Source organism: Perognathus longimembris, chromosome 20 (genome assembly GCF_023159225.1).
Source record: "Perognathus longimembris pacificus isolate PPM17 chromosome 20, ASM2315922v1, whole genome shotgun sequence".
NCBI lineage: Eukaryota > Metazoa > Chordata > Mammalia > Rodentia > Heteromyidae > Perognathus > Perognathus longimembris.
The window spans coordinates 22,087,148-22,114,206 of record NC_063180.1 but is presented as its reverse complement, the minus strand read 5'-3'; the positions used below and the strand labels follow the sequence as shown (position 1 = coordinate 22,114,206).

General features: G+C 44.1%; 1 protein-coding gene across 1 annotated transcript; it reads left to right on the top strand.

Annotated features, from left to right (window-relative positions):
* The first annotated feature begins 1,676 nt into the window (after positions 1 to 1,676).
* Positions 1,677 to 25,321, top strand: LOC125368444 (sulfotransferase 2A1-like). The gene is made up of 8 exons (XM_048369411.1): positions 1,677 to 1,826; positions 2,761 to 2,972; positions 3,618 to 3,744; positions 4,797 to 4,891; positions 5,590 to 5,767; positions 7,373 to 7,535; positions 13,053 to 13,056; positions 25,303 to 25,321. Exons 1-6 carry the CDS (start codon positions 1,691 to 1,693, stop codon positions 7,483 to 7,485), a joined length of 861 nt encoding a protein of 286 aa, XP_048225368.1. The 5' UTR covers positions 1,677 to 1,690; the 3' UTR covers positions 7,486 to 7,535; positions 13,053 to 13,056; positions 25,303 to 25,321.
* Positions 25,322 to 27,059: the final 1,738 nt, after the last annotated feature.

The window sequence follows — 27,059 nt, the reverse complement described above, 5'->3', positions numbered from 1 at the left end:
AGCAAGTCTTGTCCTATTTTTATTGGCTATCTACCCTCTCAGTTATCTATTTTGGCTTTGATATCAGGAACTGGCCTCCATATCAGGAATTGACAACAGGTGGTCACATAGCACTGATGCAGGGGGTTAGTGCAGGGGGTAGAGAAAGTCACAAATGGGTTAAGCAAGTCGTTTACAGACGCAGAATATTGCAGCCAGGCTGATCTAGTACCAACATTATTTTAACAATTGCCACCATGTTTTCCCATTACCACTAAGCAAGCTTGAACGGGCTAAAACAATCTAGTACTCAATCATAACTAAACCAACCTGACAGTTACCATAGCATTTCTATTACTATGATGGTTATTTCTATAGTCTATGACTATGATCATTTATTTTTTACTGTCCATTAAGATGGTTGTTACCCAGGTACAGAGGGGAACAAGTGCTCCCTACAATTTTAAATGTCAAAATATAAGAACATAGTCTCATAGGTGGGGGTGCAGCCCTCTAGCATGGAGTCATCACCAAGGTTTATAAGAAGCTGTTATAATTTTAACACTAAATCTTATATTTAGTTACTCCAGTTTTTAGGTCAGCCCTAACACTTCTTCCAGACCTGTGTCTATGGGACCCAGTCTAGATGTATCCCTGTGTCTATAGCAACAAAGACTTGTGCCCTAGAGGTCAGGACATAAACCTGTCACTTCAGTCCCATGGGTCAAATTTTCATGCTTCTCCTTTGATCATTTTCCTGATACAAATCACCACGGAAGGAATTTTCCAACTGCACCATCCAGCTATTAACAATTCTTAAAGCCAGGAGCCAGTGGATCATGCATGTCATCCCAGCTATTCAGAAGTCTGATATCTGAGGGTCAAGGTTTGAAGATAACCCAGACAAGAAAGTCCAGAACACTTAGGAACAATTCACCACCACCAGCAAACCAGAAGTAGTGTTGTGGCCGAAAGTGGTAGAGCCCTTGTCTTCAGCAAAACAGTTCAGAGACAGCAGCCTGGGCCTGAGTTCAAGCCCCAGGAGTGGCAAACACACACAAACACAATCCAACTGATGTTGGAGAAGTATTTGTTCTTTCTCAAATCTGCAAGGTCAGAAGAAAGGAAGCCTGGGAAACTCTCCTTTTCCCCAAGGAGGCCGAGGAGATATACAGATCCATGACACAGAGGATCATGGCCCAGATCCTGGAGGGAAGACAGACCCTGGTGCAAACAGGAAGTCAGAGGAAAATGCATTGAGGACATGTGTCAATGATTTTGCGGTGCTACTAGTGGATTGAACTTAGGACTTTGAGCCAGAAGTCCAACCCGTGCTCTTTGCTATTTTTGTGATCTCTACACCTAGTCTCCAAATTAAGTATTTTGTGAATTTCAAATAAAAATTAATCCTGCTCTCAAGCCTACTCCCTTGTATTTCCTCTTGTAATTCTTAATTGCTGTCATGAACTGAAAACCAGATGAGCAGAGAACACCTTAGAATGTTTTCACAATTGCCCAATTGCCAAGGACCATCACATTAGGTTTTGGGGGTTTTTTTTGTTTTTAGTCAAGCAATTTGTTTTACACTGAAATGTAGAAAGTTAATGATTGCCTTTCACCGCCCACAATGAAAAACTCAGTCTCTGCCCACACCTGCCCCATGACAGTGACAGTGATCTGGGACCAAGAGCCAGACATGCAGGGTTCTGAGATGGCAGAGGGATTTATGTGGTATGCAGGCATTCCTTTCCCTGCCTCGCTTTACAAACCTGAAGACATCAGAGCAGCCCACGAGCAGTTTGTGGTGAAGGATGAGGACATCATTACGGTGACCTACCCCAAGTCAGGTGAGCAGACAGGGGCATAGCTGGGAAAGGCTGGGAAAGGCCAGGCCTGTAGCCCCCCCTCCCTTCAGAGAAGAGGATCTCCCCAGCCCTTGCCGTGTGTGTGCGCGTGGGCACGCGCAAAAGCCCGTGCACATTGTGGAGTGAAGGCATTGGAGACACACAGTAGCATTGGGCCTAAGTCAGATTTGCATGTTTGTGATTGCCTGTGGGGCATGGGATGAGTGACATATGGTGAATGCTGAAGAGCTCATAGAAGAATCACATCCAGATTCATTGTTTTGTAATTTAATGTTTTAAGGGTGATATACATCACAGTACAAGTGCATTTCCTTTCCCATTGTGTCTTCTGTTCCCTGATCCCTTCCGCTTCCCTCCATCTCATGTCTACCCACAAGTTGCCTACTCCCTTTCATCAATTACCACTGCCCTCCACTGCTGCACATTTCCATCCTCTTTCCTCTGATTCTGGGCCCTTCCCACCCTACAACTCATGTGCAAATGAATATACCTTATATAAAGTAAAGAATACAGAGTCATCAGAAAAAGAAAAATCAAATCAAGAAAAAAGTACTTTGTTTACATATCAGCATATGCGTTATTTTACATAAATACAAAGAGGTGCTTGGGTATTGAACCTTTGTGATTCTCTCCTGAGGCTATCCTCTTTTGGTCTCACTGATTGTGAGTATTTAGAATCCTATGTAATTTGTCATATCCTAGTGCCTTTTAGATTTATCCTCCACATGTCATAAGAACATGTTCTGTTTTTCTCTCTTATCATGGCTTACCTGTCTTCACCTGATTTGTTCTAGTTCTGTCCATTTCCCTGTGAATGTTATATTGGTGAGCTTTATATGATTCTATATTTTACCATCACCTTTTTCACATAATTCAAATATAAATGACTGACGTTCTCCTTTCCTTCTGTCTCCAGGAACCAACTGGATGATTGAGATTCTGTGTCTCATTCTCAGTAAGGGGGATCCAGAGTGGATCCGCTCTGTGCCCATCTGGGAAAGATCCCCATGGATCGAGAATGAACTGAGATTCAAAAGAATAAGAGACATGAAGGAGGGCCCCCGCCTGCTCTCCTCCCACCTCCCCATCCAACTCTTCCCCAAGTCTTTCTTCACTTCCAAGGCCAAAGTAAGTGAAATCTGATGGTCGTAGTTCAAAACCAACCCAAGCATTAAAGGCCTCGAGATTCTTATCCCCTCGCAACCACACAAGGCCTGGAAGTGGAGTGTGGCTCAAAGTGGCAGAGTCCTAACCTTCAACAAAACAAAATCAGGGACAGTGCCCACACTTGTAGTTCAACCCCAATGACAGACAAAAAGAAATTAAAATAAAATAAAAGGTGAAGAAATAAGCCAGGCAACAGTGGCTCACACCTGTCACCCTAGTTACATAACAGGGTGAGGTCTAAAGAACATAGTTCAAAGGCAACCTGGGAAGAAAAGTCTGAGAGACTCCACTGAACAAATATCACACTGCAAGTGGAGCTGGGAATCGAGGTGTACAGCACTGATTTGAGTGAAAAAAGCTCATGGATGTTCCCAGACCATGAGTTCAAGCCCAGGGACTGGTATGCATACACACACTGACACACACACACACACACACACACACACACACACACACACACACCTAGTCTTCTAAGTTTGACAGTGAGCTGATTGTTGATCTTTTCATATACTTCCCATCGTTTACAACTTGGCTGAAGAGAGGTCAGGGCCTCAAATGTGGAAAAGATGGTAATGATTTTTGTTTTTGCTGCTTTGTCCCTTTAAGGTGATCTACATCCTCAGGAATCCAAAGGATGTCCTAGTGTCTGCATATTATTTCTATCGTCAATCAAAGATCATAAAGAATGCAGAGTCTCTGCAGCAGTATTATGAGTGGTTCATCCAAGGCAATGGTGAGTGGGTTATGAAGTGAGGCTCATGTAAACATGGTGGGGGAGGGGTGCTAGTCCTGGGGCTAGTACACTGGGTCTGGACACTTTCTCTTTCGTTCCACTCGAGGGTTTGGCTCTACCATATTAGCCACATGACCATTTCCATCCTTTTAGGGAGCTATGAGTGTCCTGGTACTCTTCTTTCTGAGATGACTTGGAATCATGAACCACATTGCAGCCTCCTGTGGAGCCTGATTGGTGGGAATGAATCACTTATGCCATATATATGTATATATACATATATATGTCTTAAATGTGTATATGAAATATATGTAACTTACATAATATATCATATATATCATACCACATATATGCCAAATATAAATAGTATATATATGCTCTATATTATGTACTATATAATATATTTGTATGGATATAGTATATAAGTATATACAAATATATAATTCATACAGAATTTTTATAAATATTTTATGCATATAATAAGTACTATATAATATAATATATAGGATATAATTTATATGATGTACTGTAAATAATTTACTTTTCACATGTATGATATATAATACTTGTTTATAAATATATATCCACATATATGAAATAAATTATATATAAACATTAAAATACATATATATATATATAATTCATATAAATTTAAGTATGTGTGTATATGGCCGGTACAGGGGCTTGATCATAGGATGCAGGCACTATCTCTGAGCTTCTGTTGCTCAAGGTGAGCCCTCTAACACTTCAGCCACACAACACTTCTAGCATATTTTAGTACTTTATTGGAGATGAGAGTCTCATGGAACGTCCTGCCCAGGCTGGCTTGGAACCAAGATCCTCAGATCTCAGCCTCCTAAGGAGCTAAGATTACTGGCATGAGCCACCAAAACCTGGCCTAACTGTGATACTTTAACCTGTGGATATGCACACGATTTTTGTCACTTATGCCTGGAGGAAGCTGATGTGGACAAGGGAGAAAGGGTGGAAAACATAGACCCATTGGGTCATCCAAGAGTGCATTATTTATGCCTTGTTGTCCCAACTTGCAGTGTCACGTGGGTCTTGGTTTGCACACGTCCTAGGCTGGATGTCTATGCGAGAGAGGGAGAACGTGCTGGTGCTTAGTTACGAGGCCCTCAAGAAGGTAACCATCCATTTTCCATGTACCCCACTGCATCACTGCCCCCTAACCCTGACTAACATTCATTCTCATAGACCTCACTCCACCTGTCATATTTCATAATTCTAGCCATTCAGGCGGCTGAGATCTGAAGACCCAGGTTCAAAGCCAGCTGGGGCAGGAAACTCCATAGGAATCCTCTCTCCAATTAACCGCCAAAGCGCCAGGGTGGAACTCAAGTGGAAGAGTGCAAGCCTTGAGCACAAAGGCTCAGGGACAGCACCCTGACCCTGAGTTCAACCATGTAACTGACACACTCACCCCCTCACAGACATACAGAGACATTAAAGAAGTTTGTCTTGTTCCGAAATTAACTGTGGGCCACCATAGTATCTGTTGTATTGATGTTCTTCTTGATAATTGTCCAATTATCACTTGAGAATTGTCCAAATGCCTTTCTCTGTTTCTGGTACACCTCCAGGCTCTGTGCTCTGGTTGTGCTGCTACTAACCACAAAATGACATCCAGGTGCTCATTGCTTGGACTAAATCCATCCCGTCCTTGTTCTTTTCCCCCTCCATCCCTTCATCCCTCCCTGCACCCAGCTCAGCCTCTGTCACATGAGTAAGTCTGTCATTGCTCTTGGCTGCCTGTCCCTTCTTGTGCTCCCTCCTTCTGAGAGCCGCGGTGTGTTCTCCTTCCCCTGCGTTTTCTTCTTACAGGACACGAGGAACACTGTGAAAAGGATCTGCCAGTTCCTGGGGAAGAAGTTGGAACCTCAAGAACTTGACTTGGTCCTGGAGAACAGCTCCTTCCAGGCCATGAAGGAAAACAGGATGTCCAATTACAGCCTGGCAAACAGGAATTACTTTCGTGCTGGCATCGAGATAACAAGGAGAGGTATATAACTGCTGTGGCCTAAACATATATTAGAGACTAGGAAGGGAATTCTTGGCAGATCTTAGCCTCATGAATATGGTTTTATGATATTTCTTTTTGTCCATTGTTGAGCTTGAAAACAGGGTATAGGCACTCACCCTGAGCTTTTACTCTCAAAGTTAGCACTCTACCATTTGACCCACAGCCCCACATTGGTTTCTGGTGGATCATTGATGATAAGAGTCTCATGGACCTTCCTTTCTGGGGTGGCTTTGAATCTCCATCTTCAGATAACAGAAGCTTGAGTAGCTATTACTACAGGTGAGAGGTGTCAGCACTAGGCTGACATTTTTAATGTGTTGTTAGTCCTGCAACTTGAACACAGGCCTAGACTCTGTTTCTGAGCTTTTTATTTTTAAGTTTTTACTCATGGCTGGTGCTCTAGACCTTTCAACACAAGTTCTTTTCTGGCTTTTTGTTGCCTCATCAGAGATCAGAATTTCATGAACTTTCCTGCCCTGAGGTAACTTCAAACTTTCATCCTCCAACCTCAGCCATTGGAGTAGCCAGGCTCCCTGTTGTGGGCCACCAGCTCCTGGCAGGCTTTATGTATGCATTAGACACTGTGATTTCTTCATCTCAGAATGGCTTTTTCATTCCATTGCCTATCTTGTCATTGAAAGTTTTCTCCTTTGGCTGCACAGCTCTCAGCTCTTTGTACATTTGGAATAATCGCCCTGCATTTCCTGAAGGGCAGGTGAAGATTCTCTCCTGATCCACAATTGTTTTTATTTTGTTGTTGCTTTGGGTTTTAGTTTGGACTAAAGAGCTTTTTAGGTTTTTAAAGTTATATTCATTTTTTGTTCTATTTTTTTTTTTATTGGCTGAGTCTTAGAGTCCAGGCAGAAAATTATCACCTATGTCTCTATTATCTGCAGATTTCCCTGTGGTTCTGGTGTGAATTGAAGTTTTCAGGATTGCATTGAAATCTGATCTTTATGCTAAGCCTGTTCTTCCTACTTTGGTTATCCTCATCATTGTCCAGTCTTTTTTGCTCTTGTTTTTTTCCTATTCCACATTAATTCTTTCTACTTTCCTGTTTTTTCCTTGCCTGTTCTAATGCACCTCCCGAGTCCCTAAACCCTGGTATTCTGCCTTCAGTTTGATACTCTGTCAATGGATTACCTCAGAGTTTTAGCGCTGAACAACCACCAAATTCATCATTGAATTCACTGAAATTCTGGTAAAGATCTTGGCTGGCCTGGCGTTTGTTCTCCCTACCTCAAACCCTGTCACTCAGGAACTTGCCATCTGAAGACCATGTTTCAAAACCAGCCCAGGCAGGAAAAGTCTGTGAGATTCTTGTGGCTCTCCTATTGACAAGTAAAACAGCAGAAGTGGAGCTGGGACTCAAGTGGCAAAGCACCAGTCCAGGTCAACTCATTGCACACACACACACACACACACACACACACACACACACACACACATGCACACACACTGCTAGATCATTCCGCCCTCTGAGCTCCAGTGTCCGTGGCAGGTGCATTGCTTGAACAGGACAGGGAGGCAGCAAGCTCACCCTTCCTTCCCTGGCTGATCTTTCTTTTTCTCCATGACCTTCAGGCATGGTGGGGGACTGGAAGAACCACCTCACCGTAGCCCAGGCTGAAGACTTCGACAAAATATTCCGGGAGAAGTTGGCAGGATTTCCCCTGGAGCTGCTTCCATGTGACTAAGGTGCAGACATACCTCTATGTCTGTGGGGACAAAGATTGGTGCCCCCTGAGTTGAGGGAATATCTGTCATTTGAATCTGATGGTTAGCATGTTCATGGAGTACATTTGATCCCTTGCCTGATAAGAATCACTATGGCACAGCTCTTCCATTTATACCATCCCAGATATTAACAAATCTTACAAAGCCTGAAGCCAGTGACTCATGCTTAGCATGGTAGCTACTCAGAATGCTGAGATCTGAGGGTCCATGTTCACATCCAAGAAAGACAGTTTTTTTTATCTCCAATAAATCGGCAAAACACCTGGAAGTTGACCTGTCGCTTAAGTAGTAGACTGCCAGCTTTTGATAAACTAAGTAAAGTACCTATTTCCTGAGATTAAGCCTCGGGACTCTCTCACACTCTTATTCTCTCTCTCTCTCCTTCTCTCTCTCTCTATCTCTCTCTCTTTCTCTTTCTCTGTCACACACACACAAACACACACACGCATGCACACACGCACACACTATCCATCCCATTGATGAGTGATATCACAGGAAATATTTGGTGTTTCTCCACCATGCCCAAGTCAGGACAAGAAAGGAAGTCTGAAAAAGTCTTCCTTCCTTCAGGAACTGAGGAGACATGGAGATCAATAACATGGGAGATGATCCTGAGGTCCTTGAGCAGAGAGAAATCCTGGGAGAAACAGGAAATCAGAAGAAAGATGCATTGAGGGCTCTTGGCAATGATTTTTTGGTGACATGAGTGGATTGAACATATAAGTCTTGAGCCAGAAATCCAGCCTCTCTCTCTCATATTTTTGTGACATCAACACCTATTGTCAAAATTAAGTACTTGTAAATTTTGAAAAAAATTAATGGAACTTGGTCTCCAGCTTATTTCCTCTTGTAGTTCAGGTTCCGGTCCATCAACAGATAATCAGATGAACACAGATTGCCTTTCGAACGATTTCACAGTTGCCAAATAAAAAGTCCCTGGTGAAAATCACAGTCTATTCTGTTTTTAATCATATTATTTCCACAACAGGATGATAAAACTTTTTAAACAGGCAGTACACTGATAATTCATTCCTTAGCACAGGGATTGCATTAGTTACAATTATAGTCAAAAAGTAAATACACTATTTTTTGAAAACTTTTTAACCCCAATTTGGGGCTGTTTAAAACATTTAATACATCCTAAGGGTCTGTTTCAGAAATACCAGTTACATTACCCATTTCACCATCAAGTTGTCAGCGTCTTCTGAAAGGAAAATGAGACAAGACCAAGATGTCCATCCTACAGAACAAGCACATATATATACCCATCTGACTCCTTAGGGTTAGTTGAACTGCCTTTGTGCCAGCTTACCCTCTCCCACCAGGTGTGGGCCCCGCCTCCTCCCCAGGCCTGTTTCTCCATGCATGGACCTGTTGAGCTACACTTTTGACAGTTTTCCTCTCAGACCCACCACTCCACACTGAAATAGGCCCACAGGCCCATTTCCTATATCCTTTGTCCCTTTTTGTTCTGAACGAGGCAAAATCAAAAGCAATTCCATACAAACAAACAGGAAAATGTGTTTAAAAGTGATAAATAAACCATTACACCCAAAGTTTTTATACTTATCCCCCAATTTTTTTTTTTTTTTTTTTTTTTTTTTTTTGCCGGTCCTGGGCCTTGGACTCAGGACCTGAGCACTGTCCTTTGCTTCTTTTTGCTCAAGGCTAGCACTCTGCCACTTGAGCCACACCGCCACTTCTGGCCATTTTCCATATATGTGGTGCTGGGGAATTAAACCCAGGGCTTCATGTATAGGAGGCAAGCACTCTTGCCACTAGGCTATGTTCCCAGCCCCTATTCCCAACTTTTAACAGTGGAGGAAAATATATCACAAGCCTTTAAAAGATTTACAATCTTGTAGGTCACATAAACCTTTACTAACATGAAAGAACTTAGTGTATTAAAATTTCAGATTTTCTTACAGTATGCTGACAATTTTTTTTCTTCAACATGTTTACACACACTTAGATACATACATTTTTGTGCACAAAGTTCTTAAAGCATGCCAAAATGATTATTGTCTGGATTATTTTCTGGAAATTATTGTAGGTGGATAATTTGGCCAGTCTTAAGTTTGCAGATGATCATGACTTAGGACAAAACTTTGCTAACAAATTAATAAATCACCTTAGCATTTCACAGGCGCCACTCACATTTCCAGGGATTGCTTGTTAGCCAGGCACATTAGTAGAAGACCAGAGAACCTTTTCAATGCCTTCTGTTGGGGGAAGGAAAGGGGTTCCCTGAATTTGACCTTTTCACTGAGCAGGATCAGCCTCAGCCACCACCTCCTCTTTCCACACATGGGCACCCCTTCCTTTCCACACATGGCCACCTCCTCTTTCCATATGTGACCTCCTCCTCCTGGTGAGCCGGCCATACTGGTGGCCCCTTTGTTTTTTCTTTTCCCATGGAAGGAAATCACACACATCCAAGGACTTTTAAAACAACTAATCCATGAAGTGGTGCTGTAGCTGAAGTCTTAGAGCAGCAGCCTTGAGGGGAAAAAAAGGTCAAGGACAGGGCCCAGGCCCTGAATTCAAGCACCAGGATCAAAAAATAAAAAGAGAAAATGTGATACCTTGAGGGGTAGTAGTCCCGCCCCATGTCCTCTCATTGCCCAGCTCACAGAGCTTTCAAGGGAATCCCGCCCCATGTTGCAGGGACCAGAAGCACCACTGCTGACTACAGGTGGGGGTTGGGGGGGGAGGGTGGATATGAGGGCAGGATTTCCAGAAAAGCAAGAACAATAGAGAAAGCAAGGACAGTGCCCAGGTTTCCCATGGAGAACAAGAGGCCAATGGAAAGGAGAAGCCAGTGGAAAGCAAGAAAGAATGAAGGCCCCCTTGGAGGCTGCAACTGCTCCTAGTTCTGGGGTAGCCAGGAGCAGGGCAGTTGCAGACTGACTAATAAAACTCATTTGTCACCTTTACCTGTGCCTCAATGGAGTTTCTCGCTCCCCAGGCCACAGCAAAAAGAAAAAAACAGCTGAAAAAAACTGGACAAACACTAACAAGAGCAATAATAGAACAAAGACCTGATAGCCACCATGTATTTAGACATAAGGACTTGTAAAAAAAAAAAAAAGTCCAGAAAAAGGCTTGAATCAATTACATAGGGCCAGTGAAGTCTACCAAGGCCTAGGACACTGGATGGATAGTCCCATCCTGTGCTCCACCATGTGCTCCACAACAGGGCATTCCAAACTTTCCTCCAGAGGTTTCCATGAACAGGTGACTTCTTAAGATGGAAAAACCATTTGGGTCGGGAGACTTGGGGCCTCAACAGCATCAGGGAAGATAGAAGTGTCCTTCCTTGGACCATGGAACGTTCTAAGTGGCATCTCCCCTAGGAATCAACTTGGTCTATTTCCTTGGTGCCCAACCACCTGCCAAGACAACCTGAGGTCCAGGTCTTGTCTCTTGGGATCTCGCCGGAGCCTCCAAAATGTTTTGCCAAGGAGCATCAGGAGAGAACACATGGACAGAGGGCAGCCATTAAAGTCGTTATTAGCTGGCTGGCAACTACACCTGGGTTTGGGGACATTCACCCCCCTCCCCCAACACACACACACGCACACAACAAGTACAGTACCAAACATGACCTCATAGCCCTTTTTGAAACAGAAAACCTACCTCCTTGACTGCTCAGGGGAGGAAGTCCCTAATGGTTCTTTTTGTGCAGGCACAAGCCAAGCATGAAGTTATAGAAGTTAAAACAAGGCTATAAGCAAGCATTGAGCAAGGGCAACATGACCCATTTTCATGACTGTCTCTATGGTGGCTACCAAGTGACCATAAATGATACAGTGGACAATAGATACATGTACAGTTACATGTTAAACCAAAAGAAACTAGTTTCATGGGTCAGGGTGCAGTCCTTCCTTTAAGATGGAACCGCAAAAGTCAAATGATGTTATAGAGGCACATGCCTGATCACAAAGCCAAGGTGTTGTTTCCCCTTGATCTCCTCTGTCAAAGGATATTCTTCAGTGATTTTAGGGCTAAAAAACACCAGATCCATCATTGAATTCACCCAGATTCTGGTAGAGACCTTGGATGGCCAAGTGCCGTGGGCTCACACCTGTTAGGTTTTTAAAGTAGGTAGCCGGTAAAGGAGAACGCCACGCGGTATTCAGGCAGGAAAGAAAGTTTATTACCGAACTGCTGGCCTGTGGCCAAGATGATCCATGGCCGGAGAGAAGGGAGAGAGAGAGAGAGAGCGACCCCCACCCAGCCCTGCTTTATTTAGGGCAGGGGCAAGGGGTGTGGCCAGGTGGATTAGGAGGTGACCTCAGGGAAAGGGGAGGTAACTGCCTCCAGGTCTGCAGGTTACCCAGGTAACTGGGTGGAGACTTAATGAGGTGGGGGCATCTGCATGTAGCCCTCAGGGAGAGGACCTAACATTCCAGCCTTTTAATAGTTATGAAAAAGGACGAAGACTCTCTCTGGCTGCTTCCTGCTGGCAAGGGGCGTCGGCATTAGGAGTAAAAGGCAGAAATGTGGCCCTTCCTGGAGAAGGCGAGCAGCAGGTTCCCTTGGTGGTAGATGCCAGTCCTTGAATGAAGCCTGGAAGAAGTCTCATGAGGCAGGGTCTGGACAAAAAAAAAATATTAAGGCAAAAGGAAGGGTTTAGGGCACAAAATTAAAAATTGGATTACTTGGACAGTTCCTATACTCAGGCATGGACATTAGATGGACAAGCTACTATCTCTTGATCCCCCGGCTCTGATTAATTTTGAAAGGGAGAGACAAAGTGACTCCATTTAGGATCTGACATAATTTTCCTCTAATTCCACTCCAAGATCCTTGTTTCCTGAACTGGCTGAGTCCCAGGGGTCTAGGGCATGTTGCTGGGATGGCTTGCCCCCGTTGGCATTCACAGGATTTGAACTCAGGGCCTGGGCACTGTCCCTGAGCACTTCTGCTCGAGGCTAGTACTCTACCACTTGAGCTCCACTTCCAGCATTTGGCTGGTAAGAGAAAAGTCTCTTCAGCCATGCTTCCAGCCTGGCTCTTCGCTGATTAATTGGGAGATGGAGTTTGAGAGAGATTTTCAGCCCTGGCTGGCTTCGAACTGCAATCCAAGGAGTCTTTGCCACAAAAGCCCTTTTTGATTTCCAATTAAAACAACAAGGAGACCAAGGGGACTAGAGCTTACCTGTACCTTGTCAAGAACTGACCAAATACTTGCCAGAATTCTGCAATGACAAAACTCAGTAGATGTGATGAGTTTTAGCACAGATATATAGCTAGATGGACATACTAACAAATGACGTTTACACATACATACACACATGGAACACACATACACACTGTGCACATAGGTTTTATAGCATGCAAAAATGAATTTCAGCAGTAGAGTCTTTTGGAATTCCAATAGTAAATGACAGGTTTTTTTTTTCCCAATATTTTAAAACCACGTGGTTGGTTAGAAAAACAATTTTGCTAGCAAACAACAATTTTCAGATTATCAAATGAAGAAACCATATTTTGATAAACTCCAGTGGGATGCCATGTTGAGGGAAGTGGCAGGACACAAACACACTAACAGAGAACACGTGGCATGGCATAATGGCGCCTGAGCTGATGCCTGTTAAACCCAATATCCACCACGTGGTCAATGCTGGAGAAAAGAACTTTTAGATCTTTGCCGACAAAGCACATTGGTGGTCAAGCCTCAGTTTCGAAGCTCTGTGAAAAGAGGCAGCTTTGTGAGCAAGGCACACAACGATGGTACGACTTGGGAATTTTATAAAGTAAGCAAGTAAGCAGGAAGATGAGAGAGAGGGAGAAAAAGGAAGAGAAAGAGAGGAAAAGAGAAAGAGAGAGAGAGCCTGAATATAAGTGACTTCTGACCATTTACCATTGCAGTGGCAAAAACTGTATCTGAGTGAGTATTTCGAGCAGACCTCATTGCACTGTCAAGAGGCGTGCTAGCAGTGTCCCGGCTTGGGTGTGACTGTGATGCAAAACCCAAAAAGCACGGGAGGGAGGCGCCTGGTGAGTGGATGAGCTTACCCGGCAGAAGCGGCAGGCAGAAGCGGCGGACGGAGTGGCAGAGAACCCGAGCAGCAGCAGTTTCACTCACCAGGGTAGACAAGTGGTGTGGAGGTGGAGGTGGATGTGGAGGCCAGCAATGGTATTAGTGAAAAGTGCCACGTGGCGACTCGCAGCAGTTCGGTTCGTGGAAAAAGGGCCGTCAGGACTGGGGATACTCCCAGAAAAAGGAGAAAAATAGATGGGAATTCCGCCTGTCCTGACTCTTAAGCCCTATCCGAGTCACGGCACCATATATGTTAGGTTTTTAAAGTAGGTAGCCGGTAAAGGAGAACGCCACGCGGTATTCAGGCAGGAAAGAAAGTTTATTACCGAACTGCTGGCCTGTGGCCAAGATGATCCATGGCCGGAGAGAAGGGAGAGAGAGAGAGAGAGCGACCCCCACCCAGCCCTGCTTTATTTAGGGCAGGGGCAAGGGGTGTGGCCAGGTGGATTAGGAGGTGACCTCAGGGAAAGGGGAGGTAACTGCCTCCAGGTCTGCAGGTTACCCAGGTAACTGGGTGGAGACTTAATGAGGTGGGGGCATCTGCATGTAGCCCTCAGGGAGAGGACCTAACAACACCCACAATCCCAGCTACTCAGGAAGCTGAGTTCTTAAGACAAGTACAAAGCCAGCACAGGCAGGGAAAGGAAGTGAGCCTCCTAATGTCTAATTCACCAGCAATGGTAGACTGCCACCTTGAGGCTAAAAGCTCAGTCCCAACATCCAAGCTCAGAACTGGCACATATGCATGCACACATGTGGGTGTGCCTGCACACACACACACACAAACAGACACGCACACACACCCATTGATGTTACAAAGGTATTTGTTGTTTCTCCAATCTGCAACCTCAGAACAAAGGAAGCCTGAGAAACTCTCTCTGCCCACGGTAGACTGAGGAGACGTGGAGATTCACGACAGACAGGACCATGGGAAAATCCTGGAGTAAAGAGAAACCCCAGGACAAACAGAGGAAGTCAGAAGAAAAATGCACTGAGGACATGTGGCAATGATTTTTGGGTGATATTAGTGGATTGAACTTAGGATTTTGAGCCAGAAGTCTAGCCCACACTCTTGGCCATATTTGTGAACTCTACACCTTGTCTCCAAATTAAGTATTTATGAATTTCAAACAAAAATTAATCCTGCTCTCAAGCCTACTTCCTTGTATTTCCTCTTGTAGTCCTTGATTCCTGCCATGAACTGAAAACCAGATGAGCACTAAACATCACTGAATAATTTCACAGTTGCCCAATACTCAGTGATGATCACATTGCATTTTTCTTTATCATCAAATTTGTTTCGCAACAAAATGAAAAATAGTAATGATTGCCTTCACCGCCCAGAATGAAAACCCCACACTCGGCTACCACCTCCCCTGTGACAGTGACAGTGCAGTGGGCTCCAGGGCCACCAGGCATGCAAGGCTCCGCCATGGCAGAGGACTATCTGTGGTATGCAGGCATTCCTTTCCCAGCCATGCTTTACAAAACTTAAGACATCAAAGCATCCCATGAGCAGTTTGTGGTGAAAGATGAGGACATCATCACGGTGACCTACCCCAAGTCAGGAGAGCAGACAGGGACACGGCTGTGGGGGAAAGGCCAGGCCTGTGGCCTACTCCCTCCAGCCTCCCCCATGGAGATTGTCATTGCTCCTGTCTTTCTTTCCCTTCAGAGAAAAAGATTTCCCCAGCCCTTTCCACATGGACTCCTATGTGTGTGGGGGGGGTGAAGGCATTGGAGACACACAGTAGCATTGGGCCTAAGGCAGGATTGGGTGTTTGTGATTGCCCAAGGGAAGGGGTGCGAGATCCAGGGTAAATGTGGAGAGCTCAGACATGAATCACAACCAATATTTTTCTTTGTGTTTTTGAATTTGTTTTACTGTTTGGGGGGTGATATATGTCATGGCTTCACTGGGGTTCCTTTCCCCTCAATTCTCTGCCAGCATTTGTGGTTGTTTGAATCCAAAAATCATGGCCACCCTAACTGGTGTAAGGTGATATCTCAGGGTTGTTTTGATTTGTATTTCCTTTATTGCCAGAGATGAGAAGCATTTCCTCATGTGTTTCTTTGCCATTCTTACCTCTTCTTCTAAGAAGTGTCCTCTTATCTCCCTAGCCCATTTGTTGGGGTTTTTAGCCCCCCCCCACTCCCCTGACCTGCGGGAGAGACGGGGAAGGCACACCCCAACCAGACTAGCCAAGAAAGAAAAGGGTTGACAGACAGCCCACACCCAGCCCTCCCTCACCGGAGGACAATCAGAGGTGTCTGGGAGACAAGTCAGCGCAAGATCTTGTTTATTGAGGGGAACACATGTAACTAATATAAGGCACAAGAGCCAATCAGATTGGCAGGAAGGGGAGGGGTGTTCATGCACCTATCTAGGGACTGTAAGGGGAGGCACGAGCTATCTGTAAGGGCAGAAGAGTCGGGGACCAATCCTAGAGGTGGCCAGATTAGCCACACGTGGCCCCAGGACTTAGAAACAGGTGGGGCCAGCTAGTTGACTTCCTCTTTCTGATCCAGGTGTGTCCCACATCTCCCTCTTTTTGTTTTATTAGCATTACTGCCAGCTGGGCTCCCAACATCTCCCCCGTCTTTAGAAGCTACTCAGAATGCTGAGATCTGAGGGTCCATGTTCACAGCCAAGAAAGACAGGACATTCAGTGAGACTTCTATCTCCAATAATTTGGCAAAATAAGTGGAAGTTGACCTGTGGCTCAAGTAGTATGAAGTGCCAGACTTTGAAGTCAGGCCCCATGAACCCCATTTTACCACATGAACCCCACTTTACCACGCGAACCTGAGATAAGCAGGCCCTGTGAGCAGACCCAGGACAAGCCCGTTAGGGCCCAGTCGGTCTAGAACTCTAACCACTGGGAATGCTTAACTCTGACCACCCCTAGAATGCCTCGAACCCTGAGCCAATCAGATTTGTACCTTTGTCCTAATCTTGCTTGCTTGAACACCTGATTGTTGTAACTCTGTTCTTTGCCTTTATAAGCCCTGTGTAATCACAGCTCAGGGCTTCCTCCTAACCTCCGCTGTGTCAGTGGGTAGGACGAGGCCCAAGTTGCAGCTCGCTTAAATAAAGCCTTGCCTTGCTTTTGCATTTCAGAATGTCTGAGTCTCGGTGGTCTTCTTGGTGGTGGTTTTGCGACTTGGCACAACATTTGGGGGCTCGTCCGGGATGGCCCCAGAGACCCCCGAGACCCCAGACTCCAAAGGTAAGAAAATAGCACTGTTCATTCTGTGTGTCTGTGTCTGTGTGATTTGTAGTTTTGTTTTCTGTTTTGGCCAGTCGCCTGAATCTGAACCTGTAGGTAGTGAAGGACCAGCCGGAGTGGACACACTCGTATGGGCAGTCCTGGAGGACTTGGGGGACACCTCAAGCCCTCCACAGGGGGCTCAGGCTTCCCACTACCACTCTGAACCTGAAGGACTGGACCAGGAGTCCCTTCTAATGGGCGCCCGTCCAGTCCACTCTACATTCTTGGTTTTCTGGTTCGCTCCTACACAGGAACGGGAGAGAGAGAGCCTCAAGACTGTGTGGTCTGCCCCCTCACAGGGGCAGGAGAGACACAGTCGAACCTGTAAGCCGCGGCTCCCTAAGTCTGTCTGTGAGTGTTGTCTGGTCTTTGTGCCTGTGATTATTTTTGTGTGTTTCTTTCTTGCGCTCTGCCTGACTGACAAACGGATGATGGGGAACATTCCTTCCACTCCCCTGGACTTGACTTTAGCTCACTGGAAAGATGTACAGGTGACAGCCCACAATCAGTCAATCAGTGAGAGTGTCCACAAAAAAGAACTCTAAGGGGACCCCCACCCAGCCTTCTTTTTTTTTTTTTTTTTTTGGCCAGTCCTGGGCCTTGGACTCAGGGCCTGAGCACTGTCCCTGGCTTCTTCCCGCTCAAGGCTAGCACTCTGCCACTTGAGCCACAGCGCCGCTTCTGGCTATTTTCTGTATATGTGGTGCTGGGGAACCGAACCTAGGGCCTCATGTATCCAAGGCAGGCACTCTTGCCACTAGGCTATATCCCCAGCCCACCACCCAGCCTTCTTAAGCAGAAAATTGTTTGGTGTGCTAAAATGTTTTACTAAGACTAAAAATGTTTTACTAAAACTATCAAGCCCTGGAAAATGAGGCTGGAGAATGCTAAAATCATTTGTTAAAGGTTTTTGTCTTAAAATGTATGGCCGATGCTTATTCTGCGTGCTTTAAGATCTTTTGAAAATGTATGTGTGTCTCAAATAAACAAGATAAGAGATGAAACAGGTAGCATCACCACAGAAATAACCGAAATTCAGAAAATAATAAGGGACTATTTTGCAAACCTTTATGGCAACAAATTCGAGAACTTGGAAGAAATGGATGATTTCCTAGAAAAAATTGATACCCCCAAACTCAACTATGAAGACTTAAACCTTCTAAACAGACCCATATCCAGTATTGAAATAGAAACAGCAATAAATGATCTCCCATCCAAGAAAAGCCCAGGTCCAGATGGATTCACCGCAGAATTCTACAAGGCCTTCAAAACAGAACTCACTCCAATATTTCTCAAACTCTTCAATGAAATTGAAAGAGAACGTTCACTGCCAGACTCATTTTATGAAGCCAGTATAACCCTCATCCCCAAACCAGGCAGAGACTCATCACGGAAAGAGGACTACAGACCAATCTCCCTGATGAACATAGATGCAAAAATTCTCAACAAAATTCTGGCCAATCGACTTCAACAGGTCATCAAAAAAATCATACACCACGATCAAACTGGATTCATCCCAGGGTTGCAAAGCTGGTTTAATATACGCAAGTCAATTAATGTAATCCACCACATCAACCGGAGCAAGGTAAAGAACCACATGGTTTTATCGCTGGATGCGGAAAAAGCGTTCGATAAAATCCAGCACCCATTTATGCTAAAAGCCCTGGAAAAACTGGGATTCCAGGGAACATTCCTGAATATAATCAAGGCAGTTTATGACAAACCAACAGCAAGCATAACTCTAAATGGTGAAAAACTAAAGCCATTCCCTTTAAAATCAGGAACAAGGCAGGGATGTCCACTCTCTCCCCTGCTCTTCAACATAGTACTAGAATTCCTAGCCAGAGCAATTAGGCAAGAAGAGAATATAAAGGGGATCCAAATAGGAAAAGATGAAGTTAAACTTTCTCTCTTCGCAGATGACATGATCCTATACCTAAAGAATCCCATAGACTCTACCCCCAAGCTACTAGAGCTGATACAAAACTTTGGCAAAGTTGCAGGATATAAAATAAACCTTCAAAAATCAACGGCCTTTCTCTATGCTAACAACCCGAAGACCGAGGCTGAAATCAGGAAAGCAACTCCTTTTGCAATAGCCCCCAAAAACATAAAATACCTAGGAATAACCTTAACCAAAGAAGTGAAAGACCTCTTTGAAGAGAACTTTAAAAGCTTGAAAAATGAAATTAAGTCAGAACTAAGAAAATGGAAAAACCTCCCATGCTCCTGGATTGGGAGGATTAATATAATCAAAATGGCAATATTGCCAAAGGCTATCTACAAATTCAATGCAATACCCATTAATATTCCAACACCATTCTTTAATGAAATAGAGGAAGCAATCCAGAAATTCATATGGAACAATAAAAGACCTAGAATAGCAAAAACACTCCTAAGCAGAAAGAACAGTGCTGGAGGAATTACAATACCCAACTTCAAGCTGTATTATAAAGCTATAGTAATAAAAACAGCTTGGTATTGGCACCGGAACAGGCCTGAAGACCAATGGAACAGAATTGAAGACCCAGAATTAAACCCACAGAACTATGCCTACTTAATCTTTGATAAAGGAGCTAAAACAATAGTATGGAAGAAAGATAGCCTCTTTAACAAGTGGTGCTGGCAAAACTGGCTCAACACATGCAACAAACTAAAACTAGATCCTTATATATCACCCTGCACCAAAATCAATTCCAAATGGATTAAAGACCTTGAAATCAAAACAGGCACCCTGAAGACACTAAAGGAAGGAGTAGGAGAAACACTTGGGCTCCTTGGCACAGGACAGAACTTCCTTAACAAAGACCCTGAAAGGCTACAAATCAAAGAAAGGTTGGACAAATGGGATTGCATAAAACTCCAGAGCTTCTGCACGGCAAAGGACATAGCTCTCAAGACAAACAGAAAGCCCACAGACTGGGAGAAGATCTTTACCGGACATTCAACAGACAAAGGCCTCATCTCTAAAATATATGCAGAACTAAAAAAATTACCTTCTTCCAAAACAAAACTGCAAAGAACCAATAGCCCCCTCATCAAGTGGGCTAAAGACTTACAAAGAAACTTCTCTGATGAGGAAATGAGAATGGCCAATAGACATATGAAAAAATGCTCTACATCACTGGCCATAAAGGAAATGCAAATCAAAACAACATTGAGATTCCATCTCACCCCAGTAAGAATGTCATATATCAAGAAAACTAACAATAACAATTGTTGGAGGGGATGTGGCCAAAAGGGAACCCTACTTCATTGTTGGTGGGAATGTAAACTGGTTCAGCCACTCTGGCAAGCAGTATGGAGATTCCTCAGAAGGCTCAATATAGAACTCCCCTATGACCCAGCAGCCCCACTGTTGGGTATCTATCCAAAAGCCCACAAACAAAATTACAGTAATGCCACCAGCACAACAATGTTCATCGCAGCACAATTTGTCATAGCGAGAAGCTGGAACCAACCCAGATGCCCCTCCGTAGATGAATGGATCAGGAAAATGTGGTACATTTACACAATGGAATTTTATGCCTCTATCAGAAAGAATGACATTGTTCCATTTGTAAGGAAATGGAAGGACTTGGAAATAGTTATACTAAGTGAAGTGAGCCAGACCCAAAGAAACATGGACTCTATGGCCTCCCTTATTGGGAATAATTAGTACAGGTTTAGGCAAGCCATAGCAGAGCATCACAAGGCCCAATAGCTATACCCTTAGAAACACATAAGATGATGCTAAATGAAATGAACTCCATGATATGGAAACAAGTGATATATCACAGTTATAACTACTTTAAACGTCTTATGTGTATGTGTAGTTTCTATTATTGATGATGTTTTGTATCACCTTCCTATATTTGCACCTACACTATCTCTGTAATCTTATCTAAGTATATTGGAAACCGTGTTTACTGGTATTTGAAGCAGGAAATTCAAAGGGAATACCAAATTCGAGAGACACAGGGTAAAAAAAGAGAAATAACTACAAAAGCAATACTTGCAAAACTGTTTGGTGTAAGTGAACTGAACAACTGGGAGGGGGGAGGGAAAGGGGGGGAGGGAGGGGGGCATGAGGGACAAGGCAACAAACAGTACAAGAAATGTATCCAATGCCCAACGTATGATACTGTAACCTCTCTGTACGTCAGTTTGATAATAAAAATTTGAGAAAAAAAAAAAAAAAGAAAATGTATGTGTGTGTGTGCATGTGTGAGTGTGAACATGTTCAAGACTGCAGTATGATGCAAAACTAAGTTTAAGTTTAAATTCAAATGGTCATCAAGTTTGGGCATTACCAAATGCTTTAAAGGTATTATTGTATTGTTTTAAAGAGGAACTAGAGTTAAAAAGGATTTCTCAGGGTTCTTTAATTAAAATTTTAAAAAAATCAGAGCTAAGTGTCAGAAATTTGGATTTAAAAGTATATATATATATATATATATATATATATATATATATATACTAAACTAATGGGGATAGAAGTAAACTCTCATTAACTCTATGTATGTAGGAAGAAATGGCAAAATGGGCCAATGTTTCTCACTAATATATTGGAAAGCTGAATGGATAAGTATTTCTAATTGTAACTCTTGCATTAAGGAAAAATTCAAAGGTCTTCATGCCATGCAGTAACTGGGACTGAAGAAAAAAAAAAGCGGCCCTTTTGAAACAAGCAGCCCATAGGCAAAGGGCAGCACCTAGTTTCAGAATGCCTGTGAGGTTCAGTTTTTCCGATGCAGATAAAAGCTAAAGTGTTGTGTTAGTGTTAAAAGGCTTTGGAAATCAAGAATACATTTCTAGATAAGAAATTTGGAAGTAAAATTGTCCTAAATAATTATTGCAAAGTGAGAAAAGGAGAATTATGGCTACCAAAATGCTTAATTGCCATTCCAGCTTCTTTGTAGGTTTTTTGTAACAGTTTCCAGCAGGCCCACAGAGAAGCACAGGTGATTCCTACAAGTTTGTCAACATCTAATACTGGCCTTTAATAAGTTCCAGGTAAGAGAGCATGCTTAAAAACCACCTTGGTTTTTCAAAAGGAGTAAAGTCAAGCTGATAGGGAGAATTTCTTACTCTAAGCAGAGCAAAAGGAAGGAGTGACATCCAGTCTGCACCAGTCTCTTGGTTTTTGGGACCACCTTGTTGCTTCTAATTGGAGTAAAGTGGCCTCTTGTAAGACTCACTGATCTGAAATCTGCGGTTCAAAGCCAGCCTGGGCATAGAAAGGTCCCTGTGAGAGACTTGTCTCTAAGCAGCCAGCAGAGTGCTGGGAACGGAGTTGTGTGGAGCTCAAAGTGGTAGGGTGCTAGTCTTGAGCTGGAGAGCTGGGGGACAGTGCTCAGGCCCTGAGTCCAAGTCCAGTGGAAAGTCACTCCTCCTGGGACAAAAGTGATGGAGCATCCAGAGGTAGTAAGCCGCTGCTTGGATGGCAGAGATGGTGTCATATACTAAAGTCACTCCTGTTTGGCCTTTCAAAAGTTAATCAAAGCCGGTAAGTCCTAGAAGAATAGTTCATAAGCATGCCTTTCCATTGCCTATGTCTGTCTACTGGGCAAGAACTTGCCAGTCATCTGTGATAGTGGTTAGTAAGGGTAAGTTTTTCAAATGAGAGAATAGATTAAAATCTCAACCCCCCACATTTACTCAAAGCTCTGACTGGCAGTGAGAATTTTAAGCTGATACATCTGTTTAGGAAAGAAAGCTTGTAGACCTGAGATTGCGTCCTTATTGAGATCTGTTAAAGGCCTGCAAAGGTAACTTTTTAGGTCATCAGAGATCAGTTCCCCAGCCAGTCAGGAAAATGCTTTTACAAACTAGAATGTTAAAAGGCACAAATTTGTAAACCTGAAGTCACCCATCTGGGCTTCATATTAAAAGAGAGCAGGCGTTGGCTGTCAGATGCACGTAGACTGTGCTGAAAATCCCTGTGCCTAAATCAGCCAGACAAGTCAGAGTTCCTGGGAACAGACTTTGGTAGACACAGGGCCATGAGCTTTGCCTCCTGTGCCCAGTATTCCCAAGAAGGCTTGGAGTGGATAAAGAAAATTCCCATGGCCCACAAAACCCCTAGACAGAGAAGGAAACAATGACTGGTGGAAAACTTGTGAAGGGAAACTTATCCTGCCACAAGGGCTGGGGAAGGGGATCCTTAAGAGAATCCACTGAGCTTCTCACATGGGAACCCGAAAAATGCAGGACTTGCTCCGACACTCCAAAGTGAAAATTAGACAAGGAGATCAACTTATTGAAGATATTGTTAAAAATTGCAAGGCCTGTCAGCTTGCCAATGCCCCCAATCAACAGATTACTAAAGGAGCTCGCCTCTGTGGGAATAGGCCAGGCATGTATTAGGAAGTAGATTTCACAGAAATTACAAATATTTGCTAGTTTTTGTAGACACCTTTTCAGGATGGGATGAAGCCTATCCAATAAAGCATGAGACTGCGAATGTAGTGGCTAAGAAGATCCTGGAAGAAATCCTACCCAGGTATGGCTTCCCATCCACCATTGGGTCGGGCAACGGACCAGCCTTTGTCTCAAAAGTAAGTCAGGGAATAGCCACCGCACTGGGGACGGATTGGAAATTGCATTGTGCTTATAGACCCCAGAGTTCAGGACAGGTAGAGAGACTGAATCGGACTCTAAAAGAGACCTTGACTAAATTGGCCTTAGAGACTGGTGCAGACTGGGTGTCACTCCTTCCTTTTGCTCTGCTTAGAGTAAGAAATTCTCCCTATCAGCTTGGCTTTACTCCTTTTGAAATAATGTTCGGGTACCCCCCGCCCATTATCCCTAGCCTTCAGACTGAATTGCTTCCTGATTTGGATGATGCTGAATTTTTGTGTAAACTTGATTGCAGCTCATGCACAAGAATATGTGACCCCAACTTAAGGCATTATATGATTCTGCTTCTGTCCCTACCCCCCATTTGTTCAGACCAGGGGACTGGGTGTTCGCCCGAAGGCACAACCCCAAATCCTTAGAACCACGGTGGAAGGGATCCTAGATGGCATCGCTGCTTGGGTTCATTGCTTCTATGCCAGGCCAGTTGACCCCTTTGCCCTGAACGAAGACTACCGTGGTGGAACATGGGAGGTCTCTAAGCACCCGACTCAGCCGCTTTGCCTTCGCCTCAAGAAAAGAAAGTTAGACTGAATATTGTTATAATTTTCTTTTTGCCTTCTTTACTTACTACCCTGGCTAGTGTTGATGTTATTTTGGTAGCTCACTCCAAAGTGAGGTGACCCTTATTTTAGGTAGTTTTGGGCTTGCTCAGGAATACGGGTATAGCCACCCGACCCTTAGAGCACAGCTGAGAAGTTTATGTATTATTTTGTTGCTTACATTTGGATACTAAATACTATACAGCTAATGGTAAGTCTGTATAGCTGAAAGTTAATTTTCAGTTTGCAGTAATCCTGCAGTCCCTTGGTAAAGTAGACTAAGGTTATAGGTTCCTGGCTAGGTAAGGTCAACGCCCCTGAGTCAGACTGAAGAAGTTACAGAAGATGGATGATCTTCACCCATCAGCCCCCCTTTAAAACCGAGGGACCAGAGTTGTTTTTGGGAAGATGAGGCAGGATAAACTAGAGGCATGCAAAACAGAGGTACAGAGACTGTACTTTTAAGAAATGGTGACAGCCCCTTTGGTTACTACTTTGGGCCCTATTGGCCCATGCCTTATCTCTATATCATCCCCTAGACATGCAAGCCATTGAAATGGACAGAATGGAGCCATGATTGGCTCCCAAGGTACCGAAAAGAAAAAAGGGGAAATGAAGTGCCAGACTTTGAAGTCAGGCCCCATTTTACCACGTGAATCCCATTTTACCACGCGAACCCCACTTTACCACGTGAACCTGAGATAAGCAGGCCCTGTGAGCAGACCCAGGATAAGCCCATTAGGGCCCAGTCGGTCTAGAACTCTAACCACTGGGAATGCTTAACTCTGACCACCCCTAGAATGCCTTGAACCCTGAGCCAATCAGATTTGTACCTGTGTCCTAATCTTGCTTGCTTGAACACCTGACTGTTGTAACTCTGTTCTTTGCCTTTATAAGCCCTGTGTAATCACAGCTCGGGGCTTCCTCCTAACCTCCGCTGTGTCAGTGGGTAGGACGAGGCCCAAGTTGCAGCTCGCTTAAATAAAGCCTTGCCTTGCTTTTGCATTTCGGAATGTCTGAGTCTCGGTGGTCTTCTTGGTGGTGGTTTTGCGACTTGGCACAACAGTAGACTGCCAGCTTTTGCTAAATAATCTAAGTACAGCACCTATTTCCTGAGATTAAGCCCCTGAACTCTCTCTCTCTCTCTCTCTCTCACACACACACACACACACACACACACACACACACACACCATCCCAGTGATGAGTGATATCACAGGATACATTTGGTGTTTCTCCACCATGCCCAGGTCAGGATAAGAAAGACAGGGTCACAAAATCTTCCTGCCCCTAGGAGCCTGAGGGGACATGGAGATCAATAACATGGGAGATCATAGCTGCTCACTGAGCAGAAAGAAATCCTGGGAGAAACAGGAAATCAGAAGAAAAATGCATTGAGAGCTCTTGGCAATGATTTTTGCGGTGATATGAGTGGATTGAACATGGAACCTTGAGCCAGAAATCCAGCCTCTCCCTATGGTATTCTTGTGACATCAACACCTATTGTCAAAATTAAGTAATTGTAAATTTTGAAAAAAATTAATCGAACTTGGTCTCCAGGTTATTTCCTCTTGTAGTTCAGGTTCCAATCCTCAACAGATAATCAGATGAACACAGATCACCTTTTGAATGATTTCACAGTTGCCAAATAAAAAGACCCTGGTGAAAATCACACTCTATTGTGTTTTTAATCATATTAATTCCACAAAAAGATAATAAAGCTTTGGAAACAGGCAGCACACTTGATAATTTCTTCCTTAGCACAAGGATTACATTAGGCACAATTATAATCAAAAAGTAAATTGACTGCTTTAAAAAAATTTTAACCCCATTTTAGAGCTTTTTAAACTGTTCAATACATCCTAAGGGGCAGTTTCAGAAATACCAATTACATTACCCATGTCACCATTGGGCTTTCCATGTCACAAGGAGGCAAGGCTGGGGACAGCTTTAGAGGAGCAGAGGACCCACACGGAGAGAAAAACCTGAGATTCTCAGAGGCCTGGGCATCGAGTCCTGTGGCATCAGCTCTGCTATTTCCGCCACAGAATTCAGGTTGCTAATTTCCAAGGCCTTTCTCTCTTTTCTGTCCTTATGGCCAACGCACAGACAATATATTCTCTCTACCACCTTGTGATAGATAAAAAGACACATGAAGGTAGATTATTTGAGCTCTGAGGGACCAATTTACCACTTCTGTAGAGAAATGTTATTTTATTCTTGTGCCACTTCTGGGGCTTAAACTCAGGGCCTAGGTGCTGCCCCTGAGTTTCTTCTGCTCAAGGCTGGTGCTCTGCCCCTTGAGCCACAGCTAGACCTCCAGAAATTACTTCTTTTTTTTTTTTTTTACACAAGCCAGAAGTGAGCAGCCAGCCTTCTCTTGGCTGATCCAAGTCCAGGACCCCGAGGTGTAGCACCCATTTCCCTTCCTTGGCCTCAGGCACCTCCTTCACCAGGGTGCTCCCATACTTTTCCTGATGAGTTTGATGTCAGCTGGGATAAGCTCCTCCGGTACATGGCTGAGATTGGACATCTTGTTCTCCTTCATCACCTGGAAGGAACTTTTCTCTAGGACCAAATCCAGCTCTGCCGGCTCCAGTACCTTCCCCTGAAACCCACGGTTCTTCTCTTTCGTGTTCCTCGGTTCCTAGGGCAAGAAAAACAGGGGGCCATGGGTATGAAGAGGAGATAACATGGAATAGGTCTCAAGGGAAGCAAAGGGAAGACAGCAGAAGGAAATGGCAGGAGAAAGGGTGAGTGGAGTGTGGGGTTGGAGTCTTGGCTCAGTGGGTAGAGCACCAGCCAAAAAGCAAATCATCAGGTGCTGATTTCAAGACTCCATCTCCAAACAAAAATAAAAAAGAAAGAAAAGGAGGATGAGTGGAATGTAGGAAGGAATGACAGACAATATGATGGAGAGATGTGTCAGGGAAGGTGAGGTGGGGACTGGGGGAGGGTGGATGTAATTGGGGGAAGAGTGGTGAGAAGGGAAAGGAGAGGAAAAGGCAGGAGTGAGAGGGACAGTGCTGAGGGGTATAACGTCATTCATTACCT